At 38.7% G+C, this 26968-nt stretch overlaps 1 protein-coding gene across 2 annotated transcripts in view; it reads right to left on the reverse strand.

Moving 5' to 3' along the window:
- Positions 1-1203: 1203 nt before the first annotated feature.
- LOC128585995 (guanylate-binding protein 4-like) overlaps positions 1204-26968 on the reverse strand; it is an 83964-nt gene continuing 58199 nt past the window's right edge. For both annotated transcript variants that reach the window (XM_053591456.1, XM_053591455.1), the window contains 10 exons: positions 26373-26568; positions 24513-24640; positions 22741-22850; positions 22356-22552; positions 20706-20951; positions 8468-8748; positions 6568-6780; positions 2744-2846; positions 2203-2396; positions 1204-1482 (listed from right to left, as the gene is read on the reverse strand). In XM_053591456.1, coding sequence (XP_053447431.1) covers positions 1261-1482; positions 2203-2396; positions 2744-2846; positions 6568-6780; positions 8468-8748; positions 20706-20951; positions 22356-22552; positions 22741-22850; positions 24513-24640; positions 26373-26568 — 1890 coding nt within the window. In that variant the 3' untranslated portion in view covers positions 1204-1260. The remainder of the gene's footprint in view (positions 1483-2202; positions 2397-2743; positions 2847-6567; positions 6781-8467; positions 8749-20705; positions 20952-22355; positions 22553-22740; positions 22851-24512; positions 24641-26372; positions 26569-26968) is intronic.

The raw sequence follows: 26968 nt of genomic DNA on the forward strand, positions 1-26968 counted from the left end.
TATACAATCCACTCATACACAATATTAAAGGCACATAAGAATATACAGTTTAAAGTTATCATCTCCTTTCTCACCTCAACTATTCAGGTCCTCTACCTGGACACTAGTGTATCTTGTATTTTTCTTGAGGAAGATAATAATATATGCATATATTCATTATTTTCTATATTCAGAGGCAGTAATTATCCACACTCCCTGAATCACAGTTGTTTGGCTTATGACACATCTTGGAGACCTCTCATCTTGGAGACCTTCTCAAGAGGCACAAATAGAGCTTCTTGTTTCATTTTAGTAACTGCGGAGTACACCCTTTTAAAAAACAATTTATTTCAGATTAATATGAGGGTGCGAACGTTGAGGTGACATTGTTTTCATTTCTAAGGTAAAGTTCAAGTTGTAGCTGAGCCCTTCACCCAGGACATGCCGAACACCTTCGCATTCTGTGTATTAGGTGAGATCCCCCCAATCGCCCTCCTATTGAGTATTCCTTTGAAAGTGTTTTCTCAGATTTACCTTATCCATAGCTACCAGAGGAAGTTAAAATTCATTTTCCGTCTCTTGGCATTACAGAGATGCTGCAACACATGTACTGTTACTTAGGTTATTTTCAACTCGAGTAAACAAATATATACACAAATACCTCCATGTGGAATTGCTGAATCAAAGGTATGTGCGTTTGCATTTTCAATACATGATTCCAACTGTTCACATGCTCACTAGCCAGTATTAGACGCTGCCAATTTTCCTAAACTGTTACCCTCTCCGTGTCCTGTCAGGCTGTTCTTCTTTGCCCATCGTAGAGGTGAACAAGAACCTCCTACTTTAACTTCATCCATCTTTTACTATCAGTAAAGTGAAACATTTTCATTCTCATATTTTTGCCTATTTAAACAATGTCATGTTGCCTTTTTCTAATTGACTTGCAAGAGCTAATTATAACTGAAATCATCTCTGGGACTGGATTATAAATTGTAAATGTTTTCTTCATCTGACCATTAGTCTTTTTGCTTTACTTAAATCTTTCTGTGACTAATTTTGCTATCTTCTAACATAGGCCCAATTCCTATAAATTAATTCAATCAAAATTAAGCTTGATTTTTGTGGATGTCAAGTCCTGATATTCTTTGTTCATTGCTTTTTATTTTTAGACTGTCCTTGAAGGAAACCATTGTGACACATACACTGAAAAAATGAGCAACGATGTTATCCAATTATAACAAAAGAAACTTTATTTTATAATTTCCTTGCCAGGAATTCAGCCTATACCATACCTGAGGTGAGAAATTTCATCCCTGCACCAAGAAGCTTACCAGCTCCAGGTAGGGCAAAAATCAAAAAGTCGGCAACCAGATCAAGGATAAGTGAAAACACTGAGGGTTTTTCCTTGTTAGTTCTTTCCATCTCTTCTTTTAGTTGAATTATCTCTTTATTTAAATCCTCAGATTTCTTTTGAAATCCTTCATTAAGCATTTTTTCTTGGAGCTGTAAAGGAAGAATAATCCACTTTTGAAAATCCCCAATTTGTAAGTGTCAGAGTTTTCTATCTGACATTTTATTACTTAAGTGTGTGCCTATTTTTGCTAACATCTATGACACTTTTTGAGGAGTTTATCCAAAATTTCCAGATGATCGGGCGTCAGCAGTGGGAGTGCCCTTTGTAAATTCCCTTACTGGAAGGAGGAGTGGAGTTTTCCTCCCATACAAGGAATGTGCTTTGAGAGGGATGCAGCTTTCATTCTAACTCATCCTTAGTTACTCTGAGGGAGCAGGGCCAGGCTCCTCTCACAAATACTGGGAACTGCTGACCCTGGATACAATGCTACAGGTTGGGACAAAGAATGCATGTTACTCTCATATGGGCTGAATCAGGTAGAAATGGAAACATGAAGCAATTTCACAGCTTTCAGCATGCCTCATTTCACATCATGCCAAACCTGCTACCTTCAGATCAGATGGATCTAATTCAGGTCTCTCTGATGGGGGTGTCGGGAATCTGAAGGACCTGTAGACTAAACCTGTTCACTGGGGCATGGTGAGAGCATCCTACAGTCTCCACACCCAGCAGCCAGCACCCTGGGATGTCCCGTGTGCTCTCCAAGGGCTAACGCTACAGAAGGTGCTGGAGTCTGCAGACTTACAGGCTTCCCGAGGAACCAGTCCCCCCGCCCCCACCCAGCGTCGTCAGGCTTCGTCCAGACTCACCTGCAGCTTGTGCTCCAGCATCCTTTCGTGCTCTCTCACCAGGTCTGCCTGTTCCCTCTCCATCTTCTCTTTAAGTTGGGCCATGTTTTCTCGGAAGCTTCTCTCCTGAGCCTGCATCTTCTGCTCCAGCTCCTCCTGCTTCTGTTTTTCCACCAACATTTCCTGCTCAGCTGCCTCTTTCATGGCCCGTTCCGCTGTTTTACAAACATTTTGCAGAGGAAGAAAATTACAGCCAGGCCAGAGTTCTACCCTCCTGAACTCAGCGAACAAACCAACTTTAAAAAACTCAGAGAGGTGACCTATCGGGAATATCTGAATTCTCCACCAGCCACGTCAGACAGAGCGTGTTTCAGACTACAAAGGAAAGGAAGTGACTGGCCAGATGTGAAGCCCCAACTCTCCTTGTGGCTGTAAGATTTAGCAGAGCACGTGTTCTCCACCAGGATGAAGCTCCTGGTGTCAGGAAGATCCTTCTGTCTGACCAGGCAGAGGGCACTGCAGGAACCTGCCCACCCAGTGAGAGCTGAGCCCTGCCCCTCACCTGCTATGGCCTTCTCTCCAGCGGTGAGGGCTTTGTCTGCCTGCAGGATGGATTGCTCTGTAACCACCTGCTGCTGCAGGAAGCTCTGGAGAACCTCGTTTGCCTGAGGAACCAAGAAGGAGTAAGATCTGTGAGGCTGCAACGATCTTGTCTTCTAATGAGGAAAGTAATGTTCAACAAAATTAAGTATGGAAATGCTGTATCCTCCTTAGGATCCCACAGTGTTTTGTCCTTCCCCAGCCCGAACAAGAGGTCTGAGTTCTTTATGGAGACATGAGGACCCTCGCCAGCAGTCCCCTTCCCAGCTCTCCAGCTCCTCTCCCAGGGAAGCTGCCACCACTGACCCCAGGGAGCAGACAACCAGATTTCCTGCATTGCTACCAGCACTGGTCCTCCATTGTTTGGAATATTTTCATTCTTTTTCTTCTGCCTGGATGCTGTGCCGCTCTTTCTTACCTACCATAATATCTCTCAGTCCTTCAACTGAGAGTCCCCCCCTGATGCCAGAAAGCTTTCCAGGCTGCCTCTGAGATTTTTCAAACCTTTACTGAGGTATGATAGATAAATAAAACTTGTATGCACTTAAGGTATACAACATGATGTTCTGATGTATGTATACACTGTGAAATGATTACTACAATAGAACCAAGTAAACTATCCATCACTTTGTATACAGTTACCTTTTTTATGTTCTGAGAACACTTGAAATCTAATATCTTATCAAATTTCAGTATATAATTCATAATTTTGATTAGAGTCACCACGCTAGAAATTAGGTGTTGAGAACTCACTTATATATGAATAGTTCTGACTTTTGGCCATGATGATCCATTTCACCCCATCCCCCAGCCCCTGGAAACCAACATTCTTCTCTCCATTAATATGACTTTGACTTTCTTCTTTTAAATTTCACATAAAAGTGATGCATGCAGTATTTGTGTTTCCAGGTTCATTCATATAGTAACAAGTGGCAGGATTTCCTTCTTCTGAAGACTGAATAATAATTCATTATATTGTATATGCATCTTCTTCACCCATCCATTTGTGGATATATATGCACTTAGGTTGTTTTCATAGCATAGCTAATGTGAATAATGCTGCAATGAACATGAAAATACAGATATTTCTTCAAGCTAGTGATTCTGTTTCCTTTGGAAACATAACCAGAAGCCCACCAATAGCTGTTAAGAGTAATAAATTCATTAAACCTGAAGGAATAATAAATTCAGTAAAGTCAAAGGATAAAAAATTAACATACAACGATAGTTGCATTTCTACACACTAAGAAGAAACTATCCAAAAAGAAATGAAGTAAACAAACATATAAAATAACATGCAAAAGAGAAAAAGACTTATACATATATTTAACCAAGGAGATGGAAGAGCTAAAGTGAAATCCAAAAAGTATTGTTGAAAGAACTTGAGGAAGACACAGAATAAATTGAGATGTTTTCAGTGTTCATGGATTGGAAGAATTAATGTTGTTTGAAATGTCCATACTACCCAAAGCCACCTACAGGTTTAATGTAATCCCTAGGAAAATTCCAAAGACATTTTTCATAGAAATAAGGAAACGTTTTGAAATTTGTATGGATGTAAAAGATCCCAAATAGCCATATTAATCTTGAGCAACAATAATGAAGCTAGTGGAATATGCTGTTTTCAGTGAAATATTCTGATTTCAAAATCTACTACAAAGATATATTAACCAAGTAAGATGGTACCGGCATAAAAGCAGACACATAACCCAGTCCTACAGAATAGAGCCCAGGAAATAAACCAAATAATTTTCAACAAATATGCCAAAAAACACAATGTGGGAGAGTGTCTCCAATAAAAGGTACAGAGAAAACTGAATACCCACAAGCATGAAGTGGACCCTTATCTTACATCATACACAAATCTCAACTAAAAATGGATGCAAAATTTAAACATAAAACCAGAAATAATATAACTCCTATAACAAACCACAAAGGGAAAGGTCCTTGCCATTAATCTTGGTGATAATTTTATGAATTAGATACTAAAAGCACTGACAAGTGCAAAAATAAACAAGTGAGACTTTATCAAACTAAGAGTTTCTGCAGCAAAGGAAATGATCAACAAAATAAAAAGGTAACATATAGTCCAGTTCGGGAGTAGAGGGAAGTGGGAAAAAATACTTACAGATGTATATTGGTAAGAGGCTAATACCACGTATCTATCACTATTGGGATCTCATACAGCACAATAGCCAAAAACCAAACAACAAAAAACAAATAACCCAATTTAGAAAAGGACAATGTAACCTAATCATTTATGCCCTCATGTTAATCTGAAAATTTTTTAAAGGGACAAAGAACCTAATAGGTATATCAAGAAAAAGATATGTAAATGGTCAGTACCCAAGTGAAAATATGCCCAACATCACTAAGTATCAGGGAAAAGGAAATTAATACCACAATTTGATATTATCTCACATCCATTAGAAGGACCATTATAAAAAAATCAAAAGATTACTATTATTGGCAAGAATGTGGATAAAAGGAAACCCTTGGATACTGTTGGTAACAATCTATGTTGGTATAGTACACTGTTTCCTCAAAATTAAAAAGTTCTTTTTTTTGAGTATTATTTTTATTTTTTCAAATTAATATGAGAGTACAATTTTTAGGTTACATTGTTTTCATTTCCAGGGTAAAGTTCCATTTGTAGAAAAGCTCTTCACCCAAGGGGCATCTTATACACCCTCACAATGTGCACATTAGGTGAGATCCCACCTCATGCCCTACCTCTTTTCTGCCAAATATCCTCCTCCCTCTCCCCTCCCACTTCCCTCTACCCCTGAACTGGACTATTTTCATTTATATATCGATTTCATATTAGTATGAAGTGCATTGGATATTTATTTTTCCTGTCTTGCAATACTTTAAAAAGAGGAATGTATTTCAACTCCATCCAGGTAAATGTAAAAGGTGTAAAGTCCCCATCTTTTTTAATGGCTGAATAATATTCCATGGTATACATATACCACAGTTTGATGATCCAGTCATGGAAAATTAAAAAGTTCTGAGTGTCAGGCTGGGCCTGTGGCTCAATGGAGTAGGGCACTGGCCCCATACGCCGGAGGTGGCAGGTTCAAACCCAGCCACGTCCAAAAAAACTGCAAAGAAAAAAAAAAAAAGTTCTGAGTGTCTAATGGATGCCAAGAGCACAGGTGAGCCCTCTCAGCTCTGCCTCTTGCTGGCTTCATCATCTCAAGCACATTACTAGCTTCCCCATGCATTACATTTCTCACTGCCTGATGTGGAAGACAGTAATACCTACTTTATGTTATTATGAGAATTAAACTGATAATCCAACAAATCACTTAAAACTGTACCTGGTACAGAAAGTGAACGGTTCCTGTGTGTGAGCCATGATGCTCACCACCACGGTCATCATAGCGATCACTGCATACCACTATGGTAACCTAATCACACCAGAGCCAATCGACTCCCAAGCTGTCAACGTCAGGTGAGAGCATAATCTTCCTGAAGACAAAGTTGTTTCTTTCATGATGTCTCCTCCATCCTGAGCACGAAAAAACTACCCCATTGTTTGATAAATAAAGGAAATGATTTGTGTCACTTGGATTCCTGATTCTAAATCCTCTTCGGGAAAAAATATTTCTGGTTTCTTTAAGATTATCTAACTAATTGCAAATGTAAAACTAGAAATGTAAAGGTATCATTATGTTCTGCTTTCACTCTACAAATGGTACTGTGGTCTTAGACTTCCAGAAGGGGCAACAAAGACCCTCTGACCATCCTCTGGTGGCCATCCCCCTGGTCCCTATTCCTCACCTTAACTCCTTTCCTGGGCACTAGCTCATACTCCTGTTCAACCTTTTTCTTTGCTTCTAAATATAGCTCGTGTCCTCCAGTAACAGAGAAAATTCCTCTTGAAATGCTTTCCATCAGGGGCTCTGAAACACGTGAAAGCTCAGCCTGGCAATATTTGACAGATGCCTCTTCATTCTGCAGCACAAATTCTTCTTTCTTTTTTTCTATGGCTACCTGCCAGGAAATGTAGGGAAATGGAATGGAGAGAAAGTGTTAAAAGGGAAGGTCGAAGTGTGATCCTTTTAGAGGAGATAGTCTCATGGTCTGTGAGTGGACTGGGATGTGGGATGGAGAAGACTCATTTCCATCCCAGTTCTGATCACCTCTCTGCATGACTTCTCGCTTAATTCCTCTGGGGTTACACCCAATTTCCATAAAATTAGGAGGTGACAAGATAAACTCCATGTTCATTGAGCTATAGAATGATTATCAGAGATTCAGAATCCAAATATGAGTAATAGAAAGCTGAATTATTGCTGTAAGTGAAATTTCCTTGGAAATCATAGATCTCTATGGATAAAAATATATACATGGCAAATTAATTCCCCAGTAAGGAGTTAGGTCTATTCTGAAGAGAGTATGAACCATCTGTGCATTCTTCCAATAGAGTTTGAACCATGTGGGGATTTAAGAAAAAAAGTTATTTTGCTTTTATTTTTTTTACTTGTAAATTATAGTCCAGCTAGATTTCATCATTATGAATTGAGAGAATTTTGTCCTTTTAGGTCAGTCCCAGACAAACTGAAAGGCCCTTTCACTAAATGTGTTAAGGAGAACCATGATATTACATAGGATTTATCCCCCATTGGTATCTGCACCCTGCAAAGTTCCTGAGACTGTGTATACAATGGATGGAGTCTTGTGACTAGATTATGCTACATAGCACATGTTGAATTTAACAAATAGGGGGACCTTATTGTGCATTACCCAATCACATGAATCCAATTAATTAATTAATTTATTTATTTATTTAATACTGAGCTTCCCTCTGTCACTATAGTGCTAGGCATCAGCCTAGTTGACAGTAACCACAAACTCCTGGGTTCAAGTGATCCTCCTGGCTTAGCCTCCTGAGTAGATGGGATTACAGGTACCTGCCCCCCATGCCCAACTAATTTTTCCATTTTTAGTAGAGATGGGGTTTTGCTCTTGCTCAAGCTGGTCTCATACTTGTGAGCCTGCCAGAGTGCTAGGATTACAGGAGTGAGCCACTGTGCCTGGCCATGTGAACCCTTTAGAAGCAGTTTTCTCTACTTGCTGTCACAGGAGGCAATCAGAGAGATTAGAAACACAATGGTTTGATGCATCATTGTTGGCTGAAACACAGAGAGTGTTTCTCCAGCACCTCCATGTAAATCTGAGCCCACTGACATGCTGTTTTCAGCTTGTGCTACACTAAGCAGAATGCCTGGACACCCTGATTAGGACTTGTAACCACAGAACTGTGAGCTAATAATGTGTGTTTTTTTAAGTTGCTAAACATGGCCTAGTCTGGTGGCTTACGCTTGTAGTCCCTCCCATCTACTCAGGTGGCTGAGGCAAGATGGTTTTTAGAGCCAAAGAGTTTGAAGTTTCTGTGTGAGCTTAGGCTGATGCCAGGGCACTCTACCCTAAGTGACAGAGTGAGACTTCATCCTAAATAAATAAGTAAGTTGCTAAACTTATTGTAGTTTGTTTTAAAGCAATAGAAGTAGTGACCTTCTTTTAGAAAAAGTGTGATCAGTAGCCCACAGAGCCCTTTCGTTTGCAGGAACTCAGTGTATTTCTACCATGGTAATAAGATAAACTATGGGGTCACAGACATCAAGTTTAGGCATCACCCAGAAGGACCAGAATCAGGAAGGATAAATACTAAAAGTACCAAGAGCTGTCTGTGGAACTCCCGTGTGTCATCTTTGAAGGAGTGCTCCATGAAGATGGCAATGGCCTCACTCTCACAGGCCGTGTGCACCTCCAGCAGCTCCTGGAGCGTGTCCGTGGGAAGCCGCGCTCGCTGCGCCATCTGCTGGCTGTAGTGGTCAGCTGCCCACTGCAGAGCTGCTGCGTTCTCACGCTGGGCCAGCATTGTCACTGCATTCTCCAGACAAGGCACTGCTCCGCTGTTGATGGCATCCACATAGGTCACCACCAGAGTCCCCAGCCCTGAATGGCATATATTTAGGAAACAGAGAGTGCTATTTAGTTTTTTTCAAATGTTAAGAATCAACATTCTAAAAATTATAGAAACTTTATTTATATTTTCTCCTCTTCCTCCCCCTGCTCTTCCTATTTCATCTTGCTTTATGAATCCAGCTATTTATAACACAACTGAGTCTCCTATTTCACTCTTTTATGGCTTTTGAATTCACCCCATTACAAAATTAAATTACTCACTGTAAAATACAACAAAACCTCTGTAAGCTGAACACCAAAGGGACTGTCACAACTGTTAAACATACAGAGGTGATCAACACGACAAATTAGGCCTACTGTACTGACATGTATATATGGTGCATGCCCAGTCTATGAAAATTAGATCAACTTGAGGTGGTCAATGTAGGTACATGGTCAACTATGGAGGTTCTATTATATATGTCCTGTTAAATACTTTCTCAGCTAAATAAAGTATACATGAGTTTACTAGACAAGGAAAGTATATTACAAAATTTATGAATCTTAGTTCCAAATAAAAATTCAAGTCCCCTTATAATAAATATCATAAGGAGTTTTAAGACATGAACATAAGGGTATTGAAACAAGCTTGGGTCATCTCAGCATGGGGTCTGGGTGAATGCACAGGTCTCATGTCAGGAAACCAGTCCTGTACTAAGTGATATTTAAGTTTGTTTCTCAAACTCTCAATGAGCTTTCATGGGACTCATGGCCTACTATTTATTTTCTGACTGATGTAAATTTGTAAAATGTCCTGCCTATCTTCACTGAGAAACATTCATCCTGTACGATGTCTCCTCATCAGCAGATTTCTCTCCTGAGTGTAGTTTAAGCTTACAACGTACATGTATTAATTTAATGAGATATATTAGGCTTTAATTAATACCCATGAAAGGAAACTTTATTTAAGAAATATGCATTTAATTCTTAGAAATAAAAACAAAACTAGAGGCATCACTTTACCAGACTTTAGGTCTATAGTGATTAAAACAGCATGGCATTGGCACAAAAAATACAGACACAGATCTATGGAAAAGAAGAAAATACATAGAAATGAAACCAGCCTCATATCACTAGCTGATCTTACCAAACAACCATACACTTGAGAAGATAATTCCTGTTTAATAAATGGTGCTGGGAGAACTGGTTAGACACACATGAAAGATTAAAACTGAACCTGCACCTCTTAGAACTTACAAAAATTGACTCATGATTGATAAAATATTTAAATCTAACAGAAGAAATGACAAAAAGAAAGTGAGGGGAAAACTCTTGAGGATATTGGCCTGGGAAAAACTTTTACGAAGAGATCCTAGTGACAATTATAGTAACACCGAAAATAAATAAATAGGATGTGGTCAAGCTAAAAAGCTTCTGCACAGCTAATGGTACAACAATTAAAGCAAATAGACAGCCTTCAGAATGGGAGAAGATATTTTCATGTTATAAAACTCACAAAGGGATAATAATGAGAATCTACATAAAACTCAAACTAATCATCAAAAAAATAGCAAACACTCCCATTTATCATTGGGCAAGAGAAATGAACAGAAACTTCTCCCAAGAAGACAGACAAATGGCCAACAAAAACATGAAAAAAATATTCATCATCCCTAATCATCAGAGAAATGTAAATCAAAACCATCTGAGATATCACCTAACCCCAGTTAGAATAGCCTACATCAAAAAGTCCCAGAGCTGCAGATGCTGGCATGGGTTTTGAGAGAAGGGGACACTTATACATCATTGGGGGAACTGCAAACTAATACAGCCTTTTCGGAAAGAAGTATGGAGAATCCTCAAAGAACTAGAAATAGATCTTCCATTTGACCCTGCAATCCCAATACTAGGCATCTACCTAGAAGAAAAAAGTCATTTTACCAAGGACATTTGCATTAGAATGTTCATCAAACTTCAATTCACAATCACCAAGATATGGAAACACCCCCAGTGTCCATCAGCTCATGAATGGATAGATAAACTATGGCATATGTGTACCACAGAATACTATTCAACCATAAAGAAAGATAGAGAATTTACATCTTTTGTGTTTACCTGGAAGGATATGGAGAACATCCTCCTCAGTAAAGTATCATAAGAATGGAAAAGCAAGTATCCAAAGTATTCAGTACTAATAGGAAACCACACAGACAAACAACTATATGCCCTCACAACAAAAAAGTAATTAAAAGTTTCTTCACACACACAAAAAATAAAAAATAAATAGAAGTATCATTTCTGGGTGGACCAGAAATGGGACCATTCAACTGAGTTGTGATTGTGACTGGATGGGACCAGCTGGCATCAGTCAGCCACCCACAGACACCTAGGAGGGGAGGAAAATGCCTTTCTGGAGTTTTCAGTTGTTGGGGGAAGCTGTGCATTGAGTGGAAAGCTTAGAAGTATGGGCAGACTAACAGTACACAGCAACCAGATTTGAATGCCAGTTACAGTGGACTTGCCATAAGTTTGGTGGCTGGCAATGCAGCCATACAGAGAAGGTCTCGGCTGCAGGGGGCTGCCAGTGTGGGAAAGTCGTTAGAAGGTCTTAGCAGGGGCCTAAAGCATGGCCATCTTAATTCCACCTGCCAGGATCAGAACTCCACTCTTAGTACAGGCTGAGGAACTCTCACACCCCACAGGAACGAGTCAGGGGGCACTATGAGATCTGCCCCTGAAGGATTCTTGTGAACTTTAAGATCAACATAGCAGGTTCTGTATGCTAAGGAAATACAGAGGAGATCACTGGAGGCAACTAAGTTAGGAATAAGGACCATAGAGTTTGCTGGCTGTGCTCTCTGACTTCTAAAAAACCACAGCGTCATCTGGTGTCCTAGTGACATATTATAACATATTGTCATCAAGAGCAAGGACTTCTGTTTGAAACAGAGGAGGCAGTGAGAAGGAAAAAGGAAGACAAGGAGGTGAACAAGAAGAAAGAACACATGAGGAGGAACCAACAGAAAAATTCAGGCAACATAAAAAACCAAAACGGAGGAACTCCCCTAAGGGACCATGAGGCAGCTACTGCAGAAGACTTCACCTATAAAGAATTAAAGAGAATTAATTCTTTTTTTGACAGAAAGAGAATTTAAAACATGGGTGGTAAAGACAATAAAACGAATGGACAAAAAAAAAAATAGAAAGATAGAACCAAAAGTCAGACAAGAGATATACAGAATATAGAAAGGATATGGCAGAGCTTAAAGAAGTGAGGAGACAATCAGGGAATGTAAAGATGCAGTAGAAAGTATCAAAAATAGGTTAGGGCATGGAGAAGAAAGAGCCTGAAAGCTAGAGGATAAAGTTTCAAGTTAACCCAGGTAGTAAAGAGACAGGAAAGAAGAGAAAGAAAGCAGAACAGATGCTTAGAGAACTACAAGACTTCATGAAGTGTTCAAATATATGAATAAAAGGGATTCATGAAGGAGAAGAAGATTGTCTCAAAGGAATGGAAGCCATACTAGAGACCATGATAAAGGAAAAGTTCCCAAGTTTTACTAAAGACCTGGACACACTCCATTCAGATGGATATCAAACCCCAGGTCATCTCAACTCAGAGCCTCTCCAAGATACATTGTAATGAAGTCAAGATGAATGAAAAAATTCTGCAAGCAGCTAGGAGTAAGCGCCAACAGATGCAGGGCCATTAGGATGACAGCAGACTTTTCAACGGAAACCTTTCCGGCCAGAAAAGCATGATTATCCACCTTCAACATTCTTAAACAATTTTCAGCCCAGAATTCTGTATCCTGCTAAACTAAGCTTCAAAATTGATGGAGAGGAAGAACATTCCAACCCCAAACCCAGTAGAAGAAAAGAAATAACCAAAATTAGAGCAGAATTAAATGAAATTGAAAACAAAAGAATAATACAACAGATCAATAAATCAAAAAGCTGGTTTTTTGAAAAGGTCAATAAAATAGATAAACCTCTGGCCAACCTAATCAGGAAAAAAAGAGTAAAATCCCTAATATCATCAATCAGAAACAACAAAGACGAAATAACCACAGACTCATCAGAAATCCAAAAAATCCTTAATGAATATTACAAGAAACTTTATTCTCAGAAATATGAAAATCTGAAGGAAATAGACCGATACTTGGAAGCACGCCACCTTCCAAGACTTAACCAGAATCAAGTGGAAATGTTGAACAGACCCATATCAAGTTCAGAAATAGCATCAACTATACAAAACCTCCCTAAAAAGAAAAGCCCGGGACCAGATGGTTTCACGTCAGAATTCTACCAAACCTTTAAAGAGGAATTAGTACCTATATTACTCAACCTGTTCCAAAATGTAGAAAAAGAAGGAAGACTACCCAACACGTTCTATGAAGCAAACATCACCCTGATCCCCAAACCAGGAAAAGACCCAACAAGAAAAGAAAATTATAGACCAATATCACTAATGAATATAGATGCAAAAATATTCAACAAGATCCTAACAAACAGAATCCAGCAACACATCAAACAAATTATACATCATGACCAAGTCGGTTTTATCCCAGGGTCTCAAGGCTGGTTCAATATACGTAAATCTATAAATGTAATTCAGCACATAAACAAATTAAAAAACAAAGACCATATGATTCTCTCAATTGATGCAGAAAAAGCTTTTGATAATATCCAGCATCCCTTCATGATCAGAACACTCAAGAAAATTGGTCTAGAAGGGACTTTTCTTAAACTGATAGAGGCTATCTACAGCAAACCCACAGCCAATATCATATTGAATGGAGTTAAATTGGAATCATTTCCACTCAGATCAGGAACCAGACAAGGCTGCCCATTGTCTCCATTGCTTTTCAACATTGTAATGGAAGTTTTAGCCACCGCAATTAGGGAAGAAAAGGCGATCAAGGGTATCCATATAGGGGCAGAAGAGATCAAACTCTCGCTCTTCGCAGATGATATGATTGTGTATCTGGAAAACACTAGGGACTCTACTACAAAACTCCTAGAAGTGATCAAGGAATACAGCAGTGTCTCAGGTTACAAAATCAACATTCATAAATCGGTAGCCTTTATATACACCAACAACAGTCAAATTGAAAAAGCAGTTAAGGACTCTATCCCATTCACAGTAGCGCCAAAGAAGATGAAATATTTGGGAATTTACCTAACAAAAGACGTGAAAGATCTCTATAAAGAGAACTATGAAACTCTAAGAAAAGAAATAGCTGAAAATGTTAACAAATGGAAAAACATACCATGCTCATGGCTAGGAAGAATCAACATTATCAAAATGTCCATACTACCCAAAGCAATATATAATTTCAACGCACTCCCTATTAAAGCTCCACTGTCATATTTTAAAGATCTTGAAAAAACATTACTTCGTTTTATATGGAATCAGAAAAAACCTCGAATAGCCAAGACATTACTCAGAAATAAAAACAAAACAGGAGGAATCACACTACCAGACCTCAGACTTTACTACAAATCGATAGTGATCAAAACAGCATGGTATTGGCACAAAAACAGAGAAGTAGATATCTGGAACAGAATAGAGAACCAAGAGATGAATCCAGCTACTTACCGCTATTTGATTTTTGACAAGCCAATTAAAAACATTCAGTGGGGAAAAGATTCCCTATTTAACAAATGGTGCTGGGTGAACTGGCTGGCAACCTGCAGAAGACTGAAATTGGACCCACACCTTTCACCATTAACTAAGATAGACTCTCATTGGATTAAAGATTTAAACTTAAGACATGAAACTATAAAAATACTAGAGGAGAATGCAGGGAAAACCCTTGAAGAAATTGGTCTGGGTGAGTATTTCATGAGGAGAACCCCCCGGGCAATTGAAGCAGCTTCAAAAATACACTACTGGGACTTGATCAAACTAAACAGCTTCTGCACAGCTAAGAACACAGTAAGCAGAGCAAGCAGACAGCCCTTAGAATGGGAGAAGATATTTGCAGGGTATATCTCTGACAAAGGTTTAATAACCAGAATCCACAGAGAACTCGAACGCATCAGCAAGAAAAAAACAAGGGATCCCATCGCAGGCTGGGCAAGGGATTTGAAGAGAAACTTCTCTGAAGAAGACAGGCGCACGGCCTTCAGACATATGAAAAAATGCTCATCATCTTTAATCATCAGAGAAATGCAAATCAAAACTACTTTGAGATATCATCTAACTCCAATGAGACTAGCCTATATCACAAAATCTCAAGACCAGAGATGTTGGCGTGGATGCGGAGAAAAGGGAACACTTCTGCACTGCTGGTGGGAATGCAAATTAATTCATTCCTTTTGGAAAGATATATGGAGAACACTCAGAGATCTAAAAATAGATCTGCCATTCAATCCTGTAATTCCTCTGCTGGGCATATACCCAGAAGACCAAAAATCACAACATAACAAAGATATTTGTACCAGAATGTTTATTGCAGCCCAATTCATAATAGCTAAGTCATGGAAAAAGCCCAAGTGCCCATCGATCCACGAATGGATTAATAAATTGTGGTATATGTATACCATGGAATACTATGCAGCCTTAAAGAAAGATGGAGACTTTACCTCTTTCATGTTTACATGGATGGAGCTGGAACATATTCTTCTTAGTAAAGTATCCCAAGAATGGAAGAAAAAATACCCAATGTACACAGCCCTACTATGAAACTAATTTGGGACTCTCACATGAAAGCTATAACCCAGCTACAACTTAACAATAGGGGGAAGTGGGAAAGGGGGGGAGGTGGGTAGAGGGAGGGGAATCGGTGGGATCACACCTGTGGTGCATATTACAGGGGTATTTGCGAAACTTGGTAAATGTAGAATGTAAATGTTTTGGCACAGTAACTGAGATAACGCCGGAAAGGCTATGTTAACCACTGTGATAAAAATGTGTCAAATGGTTTATGAAGTGAGTGTATGATGCCCCATAATCATATCATTGTATACAGTTATGATTTAATAAAAAAAAAAAAGTCATTTCAAAAAAAAAAAAAAAAACAAAATTGATGGAGAAATCAAATCTTTTCTGTATATACAAACACTGAGGAAAATCGCCACAAGAAGACCAGCTCTACAGGAAATACTTAGACCTATTCTCAACACTGACAACCAAAATGGACCACCAGCAAAGTAAACACCCAGAAGCTACAGGTCAAAACTTGGCTTCCACAATGGTGCAAAGCATAAAACTACACCACAGGCTTTCACAAAATAAGAATAGAACTCCAGCACACTTATGAATTCTTTCAATAAATTTCAATGGACTGAATTCACCAATAAATGTCAATGGACTTAATTCATTGAAGAGGCACAGGCTGGCTGATTGGATAAAAAAGCACAAGCTATCCACATGCTGTCTTCAGGAGACACACCTAGACTTGAAGGACAAATCAAGACTCAGGGTTAGGGGATGGAAAGCATTATTTTAAGCAAATGAAATCAGAAGAAAGGAGGGGAAGCAATTTTATTTTTAGAAACAGGTGTATTTAAAGCAATTAAAGTTAAGAAAGACAAAGATGGACAATTTATACTTGTCAAAGGGACAATTCAACAAGAACACATTTCAATTTTAAATATTTATGCACCCAACTTAAATGCTCCCAGATTTATGAAACAGACCTTCAATGGTCTGAGCAATGTGATATCCCATAACACCATAATAGCTGGGGACTTTAACACCCCTCTGACAGAACTGGACAGATCCTCTAAATAGAAACTAAACAAAGATACAAAGGACTTCAATGTGACCCTAGAACAAATGGGATTAATAGACATATACAGAACACTCCATCCCAAAGGTAAGGGATATACATTTTTTCTCATCAGTCCATGGTACATACTCCAAAATCAACCACATCCTAGACTACAAATCAAACCTCAGCAAAATTAAAAGAATAGAAATGGCGTCTTGTATCTACTCTGACTATAAGGCAATAAAGGTGGAACTCAACTCCAACAAGAACGTTCATCCCCACACAAAGACATGGAAATTAAACAACCTTATGCTAAATGATAGTTGGGTTCAGTAAGAGATAAAAGAGGAAATCATTAAGTTCCTCAAACATGACAACAATGAAAACAAGTTACCAAAACCTATGGGATACAGCCAAAGCAGTCCTAAGAGGGAAATTTATCACATTAGATACCTACATTTGAAAAATAGAAAGACAGCACATCAACAAACTCATGAACCATCTTATGGAATTGGAAAAAAGAGAACAATCTAATCCTAAACCAAGCAGAAGAAAACAACCAAAATTAAATCAGAGATTAATGAAAATGAAAACAAAAGAATCATTTAGAAAATTAATGAAACAAAAAGTTGGTTTTTCAAAAAAATAAGTTTGGCCAGATTATCTAGAACCAGAAAAGTAAAATGTCTAATAACCTCAACCAGAAATGATAAAGGAGAAACAACAAAAGATGCCTCAGAGATACAAGAGATCAACTCTGAGTACTACAAGAAGCTCTATGCCCAGAAATGTGGAAATGTGGAGGAAATGGATCAATACCTGGAATCACACCCTCTCCCTAGACTTAATCAAGAAGAAATAGATCTTATGAACAGACTGATTTCAAGAACAAAGATCGAAGAAACAATAAAAAATCTCCCCCCCCCCGAAAAAATTCCCTGGTCCAGATGGCTTCACACCAGAATTCTAGCAAACCTTCAAGGAAGAGTTTATGCCCATACTACGGAAATTATTCCAAATAATTGGAATAATGGAGAAGGAAAGGCTCGGTGCCTCTAGCTCAGAAGCTAGGGAGCCAGCCACATACACCAGAGCTGGCAGGTTCAAATCCAGTCCAGGCCTGCCGAGCAACAACGACAACTACAACCAAAAAAATAACCAGGCGTTGTGGCAGGTCCCTGCAGTCACAGCTATTTGGGAGGCTGACGCAAGAGAATCACTTAAACCCAGGAGTTTGAGGTAGCTCTGAGCTGTGACGCCACAGCGCCCTCCTGAGGGTGACATAGAGGGACTCTGTCTCAAAATAATAAATAAATAAATGAATAAATAATTGAGAAGGAAGGAATCTTCCCCCAACACATTCTTATGAAGCAAACATCAAAACCAAGAAAAGACTCAACAAAAAATGAGAACATCAGACCAATTTCACTAATGAACATAGATGCAAAAATTCTCAATAAAATCCTAGCCAATAGATTCCAGCAACACATTAAAAAAAAATCATTCATCACAATCAAGTAGGTTTCATCACAGGGATGCATAGCTGGTTTAACATACACAAGTCCATAAACATAATTCATCATATGAACATAAGCAAAAACAAAGAACGCATGATCCTTTCAAAAGATGCAGAAAAAGCATTTGATAAAATTCAGCATCTTTTTCTAATTAGAACACATAAGAATTTAGGCATAGGTGGCATATTTCTTAAACTGATGAAAGCCATCTATGACAAACCCACAGTTAATATTATACTGAATGGAGTATAACTGAAAGATTTTCCACTTAGAACTGGAACCAGAGATGGTTGTTCTCTATCACCACTACTATTCAGCATAACGCTGGAAGTTCTAGTCAATACAATCAGGCAAGAGAAGGAAATAAAGCACATATGAATGGGTGCAGAAGAGGTGTAAATGGTCGCTCTTTGCCAACGATATGATCTTATATCTTATACTTAGGAAACCCCAAAGACTCAACCACAAGAATCCTGGAAGTGATTAAAAACTACAGTAATGTCTCAGGATATAAAAATCCATGTCCACAAATCAGTAGCCTTTATATATGCCAATAACACCCAAGATAAGAAGCTAATCAATGACACAATTCCCCTCACAATAGCTTCAAAAACAAACAAACAAAAAAAAATGAAATAACTGGGAATATACATAACCAAAGAGGTGGAGGATTTCTACAAAGAAAATTACAAAATCCTAAGAAAAGAAATAGCAAAAGATATTAACAAATGGAAGACATACCATGCTCATGGCAGGGAAAAAGCAACATTATTAAAATGTCTACACTTCCCAAAGCAATCTATAGATTCAATGCAATCCCCATTAAAATACCATCATAATACTTTCAAGATTTGGAAACAATTATTCTTCATTTTGTATGGAACCAGAATAAACCCCATATGGCCATAGCAATTCTTACTAATAAAAACAAAGCCAGGGTTATCACTCTACCAGACATTATACCAGAAGGCCATAGTGATCAAAACATGGTATTGGCACAAAAATAATTGGCACACTGACATTTGGAACCAAATAGAAAACCATGAGATGAAACTGACCTCTTAGAGCCATCTGATCTTTGACAAACCAAAGAAGAACACACACTGGGAAAAAGAATCCCTATTCAATGAATGGTACTGGGAGAATTTTTCTAGAATGACTTGTGTTGTTCAGTCAATTTAAAGCTTAACATAACAAAATTGTCCTCTAAGCCCACAGTCCTTATTCCCCATGTTGTTTCCTTACTGCCTGGAAGAGACTCTTTCTCCCTTTCTGCACATCAACATTCTACCCCAAATTTAAGGTGTGGCCCCTTTACTTCCTCCTTAATGTCTTCCCTGAAAAATGTTATTTTAGAGTAGGATCTAGTCTTCTCTCTTTCCCAGTGACATAGGGGATCGTTAGGTCTTTTTTTGTAAGTGGGGAGAGGTGTGAAGACTGAAACTGGAACCACACCTCTCCCCACTTACAAAAATTGATTCAAGATGGATAAAAGATTTAAATCTAAGACATAAAACAATAAAAATCCTTAAAGAAAGTGTGGGGAAAACACTTGAAGATCTCGGCCTGGGGAAAGATTTTATGCAGAAGACTTCTGTGGCAATTGCAACAACAAAAATAAACCAATGGGACTTAATTAAACTAAAAATCTTCTGTGCATCTAAGGAAACAACAACCAAACCAAAAAGAGAAACTTCAGAATGGGAAAAGATATTTGCATATTATGAATCAGACTAAAACACGATAACTAGGATCTATAGAGAACTCAATCAATCAACAACAAAAAAGACCTAACAATCCCCTATATCACTGGGAGAGAGAGGAAGACTACAACCTACTCTAAAGAAGACAGACGAATGGCTAATAAACCCATGAAAAAATACTCTTCATCCCTAATCATCAGAGAAATGCAAATGAAAACTACCTTGAGATATCACCTAACCCCAGTGAGAATGACTCACATCACAAAGTCTCAAAGCTGCAGATGCTGGCGTGGATGTGGAAAGAAGGAAACTTTCACACTGCTGGTGCAGCTGCAAACTAACACAACCTTTTTGGAAGGAAGTATGGAGAATCCTCAAAGAAGTCAAATTAGACCTCCCCTTTGATCCTGCAATCCCATTACTAGACATCTACTCAGAAGAAAAGAAATCATCGTATGATAAGGACATTTGCACTAGACTGTATATGGCAGCTCAATTTATAATCTCCAAAATGTGGTAACAGTCTAAATGCCCACCAACCCAGGGATGGATTAACAAGCTGTGGTATATGTATACCATGGAATACTATTCAGTCACTAAAAAACATGGAGACTTTATATCTTGTATATTAACCTGGATGGAGGTGGAACACATTCTTCTTCGTAAAGCATCACAAGAATGGAGAAGTAAGAATCCAATGTACTCAATTCTAATAGAAAGGTGGTACATAAGGCAATACAAGGGGGTATTGGGGAATGAGCAAGTGGGAAGAAGGGAAGAGAGAAGAGGATGGGGGAATCATGATGAATGGCACACTTCTTAGGGACAGGACACAATTTTATAACTGTGATGGCCTTATCTAACAAATGCAATACCCAATTCTTTGTACCCTCAATGAATCCCCAAAAAATAAGAAAAAAGTAAGTATCATTTCTATGTGTAGCATAAAGATCTGCTCCACCATGTTTTTTCAGAAGGAAATAAAATTATTGACCAACCCACAGAGGCATCCCACCTTCATCTCACACACTGGACCAGAGTCTAGCTGTGGGTAAAAAGTGACTCACGGTTCCCAGTGACAGTGATACCCTCTGTCAGAGTTTTGGTCTTCGCATGGGTGAAGATGTAAGAACAGAAATTTGCAGACTGCACCCGGAAATTCCCTTCCAGTTGGTCTTCTGGTATATCTTCCAGATGAAATAAATCTTTTGTGTTACTTGTAGGTCGGTCAAAGACAAAGCACTTCCGTTTGGGAAAGAAACGCCTAATACACTCTCTAGGCATGTTGGAATTGAGGATTTTGGGGTTGTTCCCTGTGGAATTGTAAAAAGAAGGCTTATTCAAGAGACAAATTGTAGGCAAGGGCCAGGACTATTTACTTTTCCAAGGATCACTGCATCGGTGCAGCTCCCTGCCTTGTAAATCTTCTTTTATCCAGTTATACAAAGCAGCTTGATTCTAATCCTCCCAAGCCTTGGAAAACTCATCTTTGTACAGGGTGAGAAGAAAAAATGTACTTCTGGAGAGGAAAGAGAGGTACACACAACAAGTAAAAAATTTATGATTGGTTTACTCAGTCCTTGAATGGTGGCCGGGACATAGATTATTTCTTAAATGTTTTTCAGTAATTGATTAGTCACATAATTTGTCATAAATACCTTTCTGATATGTGAGTCCCACATTAGAAATGGAATCTGGGCCTTAAAGCCAACTAATGCTCTAAAAGGATAAGATGATGTTGGAAATGATCTCATGAGGAGGACAGATGATACCCATGTCAGTAAGGAAAAATGGATCAAAATCAGAGCCAAAAATTATAAACACCATAAATATGTTTAGAGAATCCTTTAGCAGTAAATTCCAGATTAGAGTTAATCTAAATTTGGAGAACTCTTCACTTTTCTCACTTTTCTACATCAGAATATATTGGATTTGACATTGTCATCCAGAGGGATTCTGTGGTCTATATCATGTTTTAAATAAAGGCCTGTTGAAAGGATGAATAAATGGATGAACACATATTGATACTGATTTCAATTGTCATCAGTTATCCACTCCACTAAATGTAATCCATGTGATAACTTTATGGTAGATTGACAATATATTGATAAGGTTGTACAAAGAAGGTGATGGTATGGAAATGTAAAATGAAGAATTTGACAGTCTTGTCAGCAGAACATATCAGTGTTGTTTTATGTATTTCAGAATCATTTAGCGTATAAATATCCTTTTCCCTGAAAATTTAACTATCCAGGCTAGTAAAATATATTGAAAGAAATGTATTTTCAAATTTTTATCATTTGATTTTTAAGATTCTGTGTTTACCAACATGCAATCAGAAGAAGTGGTTTTTTACACATTGAATAAGAGGAACACTTAGATTTGATTTAATGAGGAACACAAATATGTGAGTCTTAGGACATGATAGCATTGATTGCAACGTTGAAGTTTTTCTTTCATGGAACTGACTGGTCTAAAATCATTTGTAAGAACATTAAGACCTAAATTTCCTCAGCAAATTTAAATGCCAGCTTCTGGAAATTTTTACGCAGTAATGACCACCAAAACCCTAGTCACCTGTGTTCATCACCAATAACCATTACCCTGGGCCTCACACCAGTCTCCTGCAAACACTGATGTAAGCTGCTGAATGACTGGGCTTATTTGATCCCACCCCTGCTACTGAAACTTCCCCTCCCAAGGCCACCATCCGATACCTGGAATCAGCTTCAAGGCGTTCTCCAGGTACTCATCTTCCGTGATGACACGTTCATTTAACTTCAGCTCCAAAGCAAAATCCCGTACGGTCCAAACAAAGTCTGGAAAAAAACTTACAAACTCAGCGGCACTCCCTGCTCCATCAGTTCCTGGGGAGGATTTTGCCTTGATTAGCTCTGTTAGTTCAGTCACGTAGCTGAAGTCTTAGCTAAGGAACGAGAAGCACCCTACACAACAATCTCCACACTGCCCCTACACACGAAGTTCACAAACGTTGCCTTTGCCCTGTGTCCATTCTTCCTCAACGAGGACAACGGAGTCTCAGCCAAAAAGACCCAGTCAGTTTCCATTCTGATAAACTCAGTGAACATTCTGGAAGGATACTGCAGCTGCTCCAGGGCCTGGTGGTTGATGGTGTGCATGCTGTTGTAGACAAAGGTGCTGCTCAGAAGCACAGCCAGGGCAAAGATCCACGAGTCGTTCTTAGGGTCACCCTAAAATGCATGTTTCAGAAAAGGATTTAGGAGACTGCTCTTCATTTGTTCACATGGTTGTTCATTCACACTTCAGCTGTGCGGTAGCTGAGTAACAGGGAAAACGGGAGAGCCTCATGCAGAAGAATGAAACTGGGTCCCTGTCTCTCACCATATACCAAAATAAGATGAATTAAAGACTTAAATGTAAGCTAAGAAACCATTAAAAGATGAGAAGGAAACCTGGAGAAACTATACTTATCATTGGCCCAGGTAAAGAATTTATGGCTAAGATGTCAGAAACAAATGAAACAAAAATAAAAATAGATGGGACTTAATTAAACTTAAAAGCTCTGCACAGCAAACGAAATATTGAACAGAGTTAACAGAGATCCCATAGCAGTGATTTTCAACTGGTGTGCTGTGGCATCTGAGTGTGCCAGGAAAATTTTTAAAGATCATTAATTAAATTATTTTGAAAAGAAGTTCAAAACCCCTGAAACATATTCGTTTTTTTACTCTTTCTTTTTATCAGTATAATTGATAAGAGTGCCATGGACATTTCCCTATAGGTTTAAGTGTGCTGTGAGGTAAAAAAGAAAAAGTTGAAAAACGCTGTCCTTTGGAATCAGAGAGAATACTTGAATGCTATGTATCTGACAAGGGACTAATATCCAGTAGCTATAAAGAACTTAAAGAAATCAACAAGAAAAAACAAATAATCCCATTCAAAAGTAGAAAAAAGACATGAAAAGATCTTTTACAAAAGAAGATAAACAAATGGCTGACAAGCGTATGAAAAATGCTGAACATTACTAGTCATCATGGAAGTGCAAATCAAAACCCAACGAGATACTGCCTTACTCCTTTCAGAAAGTTAACAAAGAGATGTTGGCATGAATGCAGTGAAAAGAGAATTCTCATCCTCTGTTGGGAAAAATATAAATTAGTACAACCTCTATGGAAAATAGCATGGAGATTTCTCAGAGAACTAAAAGTAGATGTACCATTACTGGGGATCTACCCAAAAGAAAGAAATCATTTTATAAAAAAGACATTTGCACTCATTTATCAGAGCACAATTTGCATTCACATGCACATGGAATCAACCTAAATGTCCATCAACTGATATGTGGGTTAAAAAGTGTTAAAAACACACACACACCCCACAGATATGCAAAACATGGAATACTACTGAGACATGAAAAAGACTTCAACAGTATGTTCTGCAGAAACCTGGATGGAACCAGAGGCCATGATCCTGAGTGAAGTTACCCAGGAACAGAAAAACGAAATACTACATGCTCTCACTCATAAGTGGGAGCTGAGCAATGGGCATGCCTGGTCAGACAGATTGACTTAATAAATACTGGTGACTCACAAGGGGGAGAGTAGGAGGGAGTAAAGGACAGAAAAAATCACCTGTTGGGCATGGTGTACAGAGCTATTCAGTGACAGGTACAAAAAGCTCCCATTGACTTCTCCACTACACAATTCAGACATGTAATAAAAACAATTTAAGCCCTATATCTATTAAAACTAAATTAAATTAAATACACACAGAGAGAGATAAGACAAGGATTTTGGAACCAGAATATGATCTTCAATATTTAAAAAGTAGGTTTAAAAGTCCAAGAAAAAAATAAGAGAATGATCATGAGCAGAGAAGATTCTCTGCCTTACCTTTTCCACATCGCCCAGGCCCTCGGTGTCCAGAAGGACCAGGGTGTGGTCCGGCTTGGAGGGGTGGGGCACACACCACATCCAGATGCCTTTGGTTTCAGACCTCACCGTGGAGCCCAGAGGGAAGCCTGCAAGGGGACGGAAGGAACAACAGTGACAGCAGGCAGACCAGGGGATGCAGGGGTCACAGTGGTTAAACTTGCAGAAAAGTTAAGTGCCAGGCTGGGGAAAAGGGCTGCTTCAATTTCAGCAAAAACTATCAGTACAATCTTTATACACACACACACACACACACACACACTTAGGAATTCCTCAAATTTGTGTTCTTTCTTAACCTTGTTTAGTAGACTGAGGTTGCTGCTAAGCTGCTGAGTAAGAGAAGAAGTGAGACATTAGAGGGAAAAAATAGCTGCATGGTTTTTAAAGACAGGATCACCTAACAGAACCATAGGCAGATTGTCTTAAACATTAACGAGAACCACAAGAGACAACCTGGTAGAAAAACAATATGTCACAAAATAGGAAATACAAATGGCGAATAAATATGTGAAAAGGTGCACAGACTTATTTATAGTGGAATAAATAATGAAACTGTACAGTCTACAGATTCACAAAAGTTACTAAAGTTTTGTAGGATGTGTAGAATTCTCAATTACTGCTTGTAAGTACGTAAATTGCACAAAAAGTTTGAAAAGCTGTTTAATGCCAGCTATTATAGGGTTGAAGAAACTCTCTGATCCAGAAATTTCACTTTTGAGCATAGTACACAAGGGAATTTTTATACACGTGCATCAAGAGGGAAATCCAAGAATATTCACGACTGCCTTATTCAGTAATGACAAAAACTGGAAATAATACTAAAGTTCGTGAATGGCAAATGAATCCTCCAACAGTGACATCCTATCCAGTAGCAAAAATAAATAACTTTCAGGTGTATATGACAAGTAGAGGAACCTTAGAAACTTTTTTTTTTTTTAAGTTAATTTCAGAGAGTTTTTACAGGCATCTGCAAGCAGACGGGCTGCCACCAAGAATGGAAAATGGTGGCAGCCCTTACAAACTTCTTATTGATCAAAAGAAGCAGGACACCCGAGAACACATAAAATATAATTCCCCTTATAAAAATTTTAAAGGTAGAACCATTTTTAAGAAGTGAGAGTGGATGAAGTATGCTGACTACCAAAATATTCGGGGACTCTAATGAAAATATGAGTTTGATTTTTGGCTTTTGGGGTTGGTAATGTTTTATTTCTTGATGTGACGAGTGATTACACGGGTATATTCACTAGCTTTATCCCACATGTATGTTATATGTACTCTTCTCCACATGTCATAGTTCACGTATTAGAAAAACTAAATAGAGAAGGAGAAGGGGGTGTAATCTATCAGAATTTTGCTATGATATAGAACCAAAAAAATTGGATACTATCTCACTTTACATATGAAATATACAAGGATCTTACTATCTGCTCTTCTGCTCACCCATTTTTATAAACAGGGTGTATTAAATTACATTTGTGTGCTATTGGAAATGACCATGTACCTTGAGCAAAAGTGGTGTAAGATAAAGAAAAGGAATCCCTGCTGAAGCTGAGCTCCTGAGCAGGTGAGAGTGGATGGGATGGAGAAGAGCAGAAGAGCAGATCCTTTGATAGGATTATTAGAATTATTCACTACTGAACAGGAATGAGATTTTGTGGATGTCTTGGTGTTGAGATTGTAAATTTGGTGGAGGTAATTAGAAGTTTTCTTCATAGGGAAGAGTCATGCTCTTCTTTAAGATGACCCTAGAGGAGGTGTGATCTGCTTGTGTTATCCCTGGTGACAAGGAAATAGCTCCTGCCCCAGGACCACACTCACCATGCCTCTGTCCTGCAAGACGATTCAAGAGATAGGATTTTCCTGTACGATATAGCCCCACGATGGCCACCACCACCACAGGCTGAGAAATGTTGTTCAGAATCTGTAATGCTTTTGGATTCACCATCATCCTCTCTTTCGAGTTTTCCACTAGACAAATGGGGGCCTTCATGGTGGATTCAGATGCCGTGGTACCCTGCAAACCCAGAAATACCACTCAGCAGAATGCAAGAGCCTGCAGTCATCTGCAGTGGTTACCCAAAGCACATGCCTATCAGCTTTCTGCTCGCAGAAGGTACACATCCATTTCCTGTGTTTTGTATGTTTCCTAAAGAAACGTTATCTCAGGATTCTAACAAAAACTCTAAAGAGCCTCACCCCAGGGATCTTAAAATGAATAGAATGAGAACCTCAAGAATATTAAAATTGATGGCGACTCCTATAGCTCAGTGCATAGGGCTCTGGCCACATACACTGAGACAGGCGGGTTTGAACCCGGCCAGGGCCTGTTAAACAACAATGTCAACTGCAATAAAAAAAAAAAAAATCCAGGTGTTGGGGTGGGTGCCTATAGTCCCAACTACTTGGGAGGCTGA

Source organism: Nycticebus coucang, chromosome 5 (assembly GCF_027406575.1).
Source record: "Nycticebus coucang isolate mNycCou1 chromosome 5, mNycCou1.pri, whole genome shotgun sequence".
NCBI classification, from domain to species: Eukaryota; Metazoa; Chordata; class Mammalia; order Primates; family Lorisidae; genus Nycticebus; species Nycticebus coucang.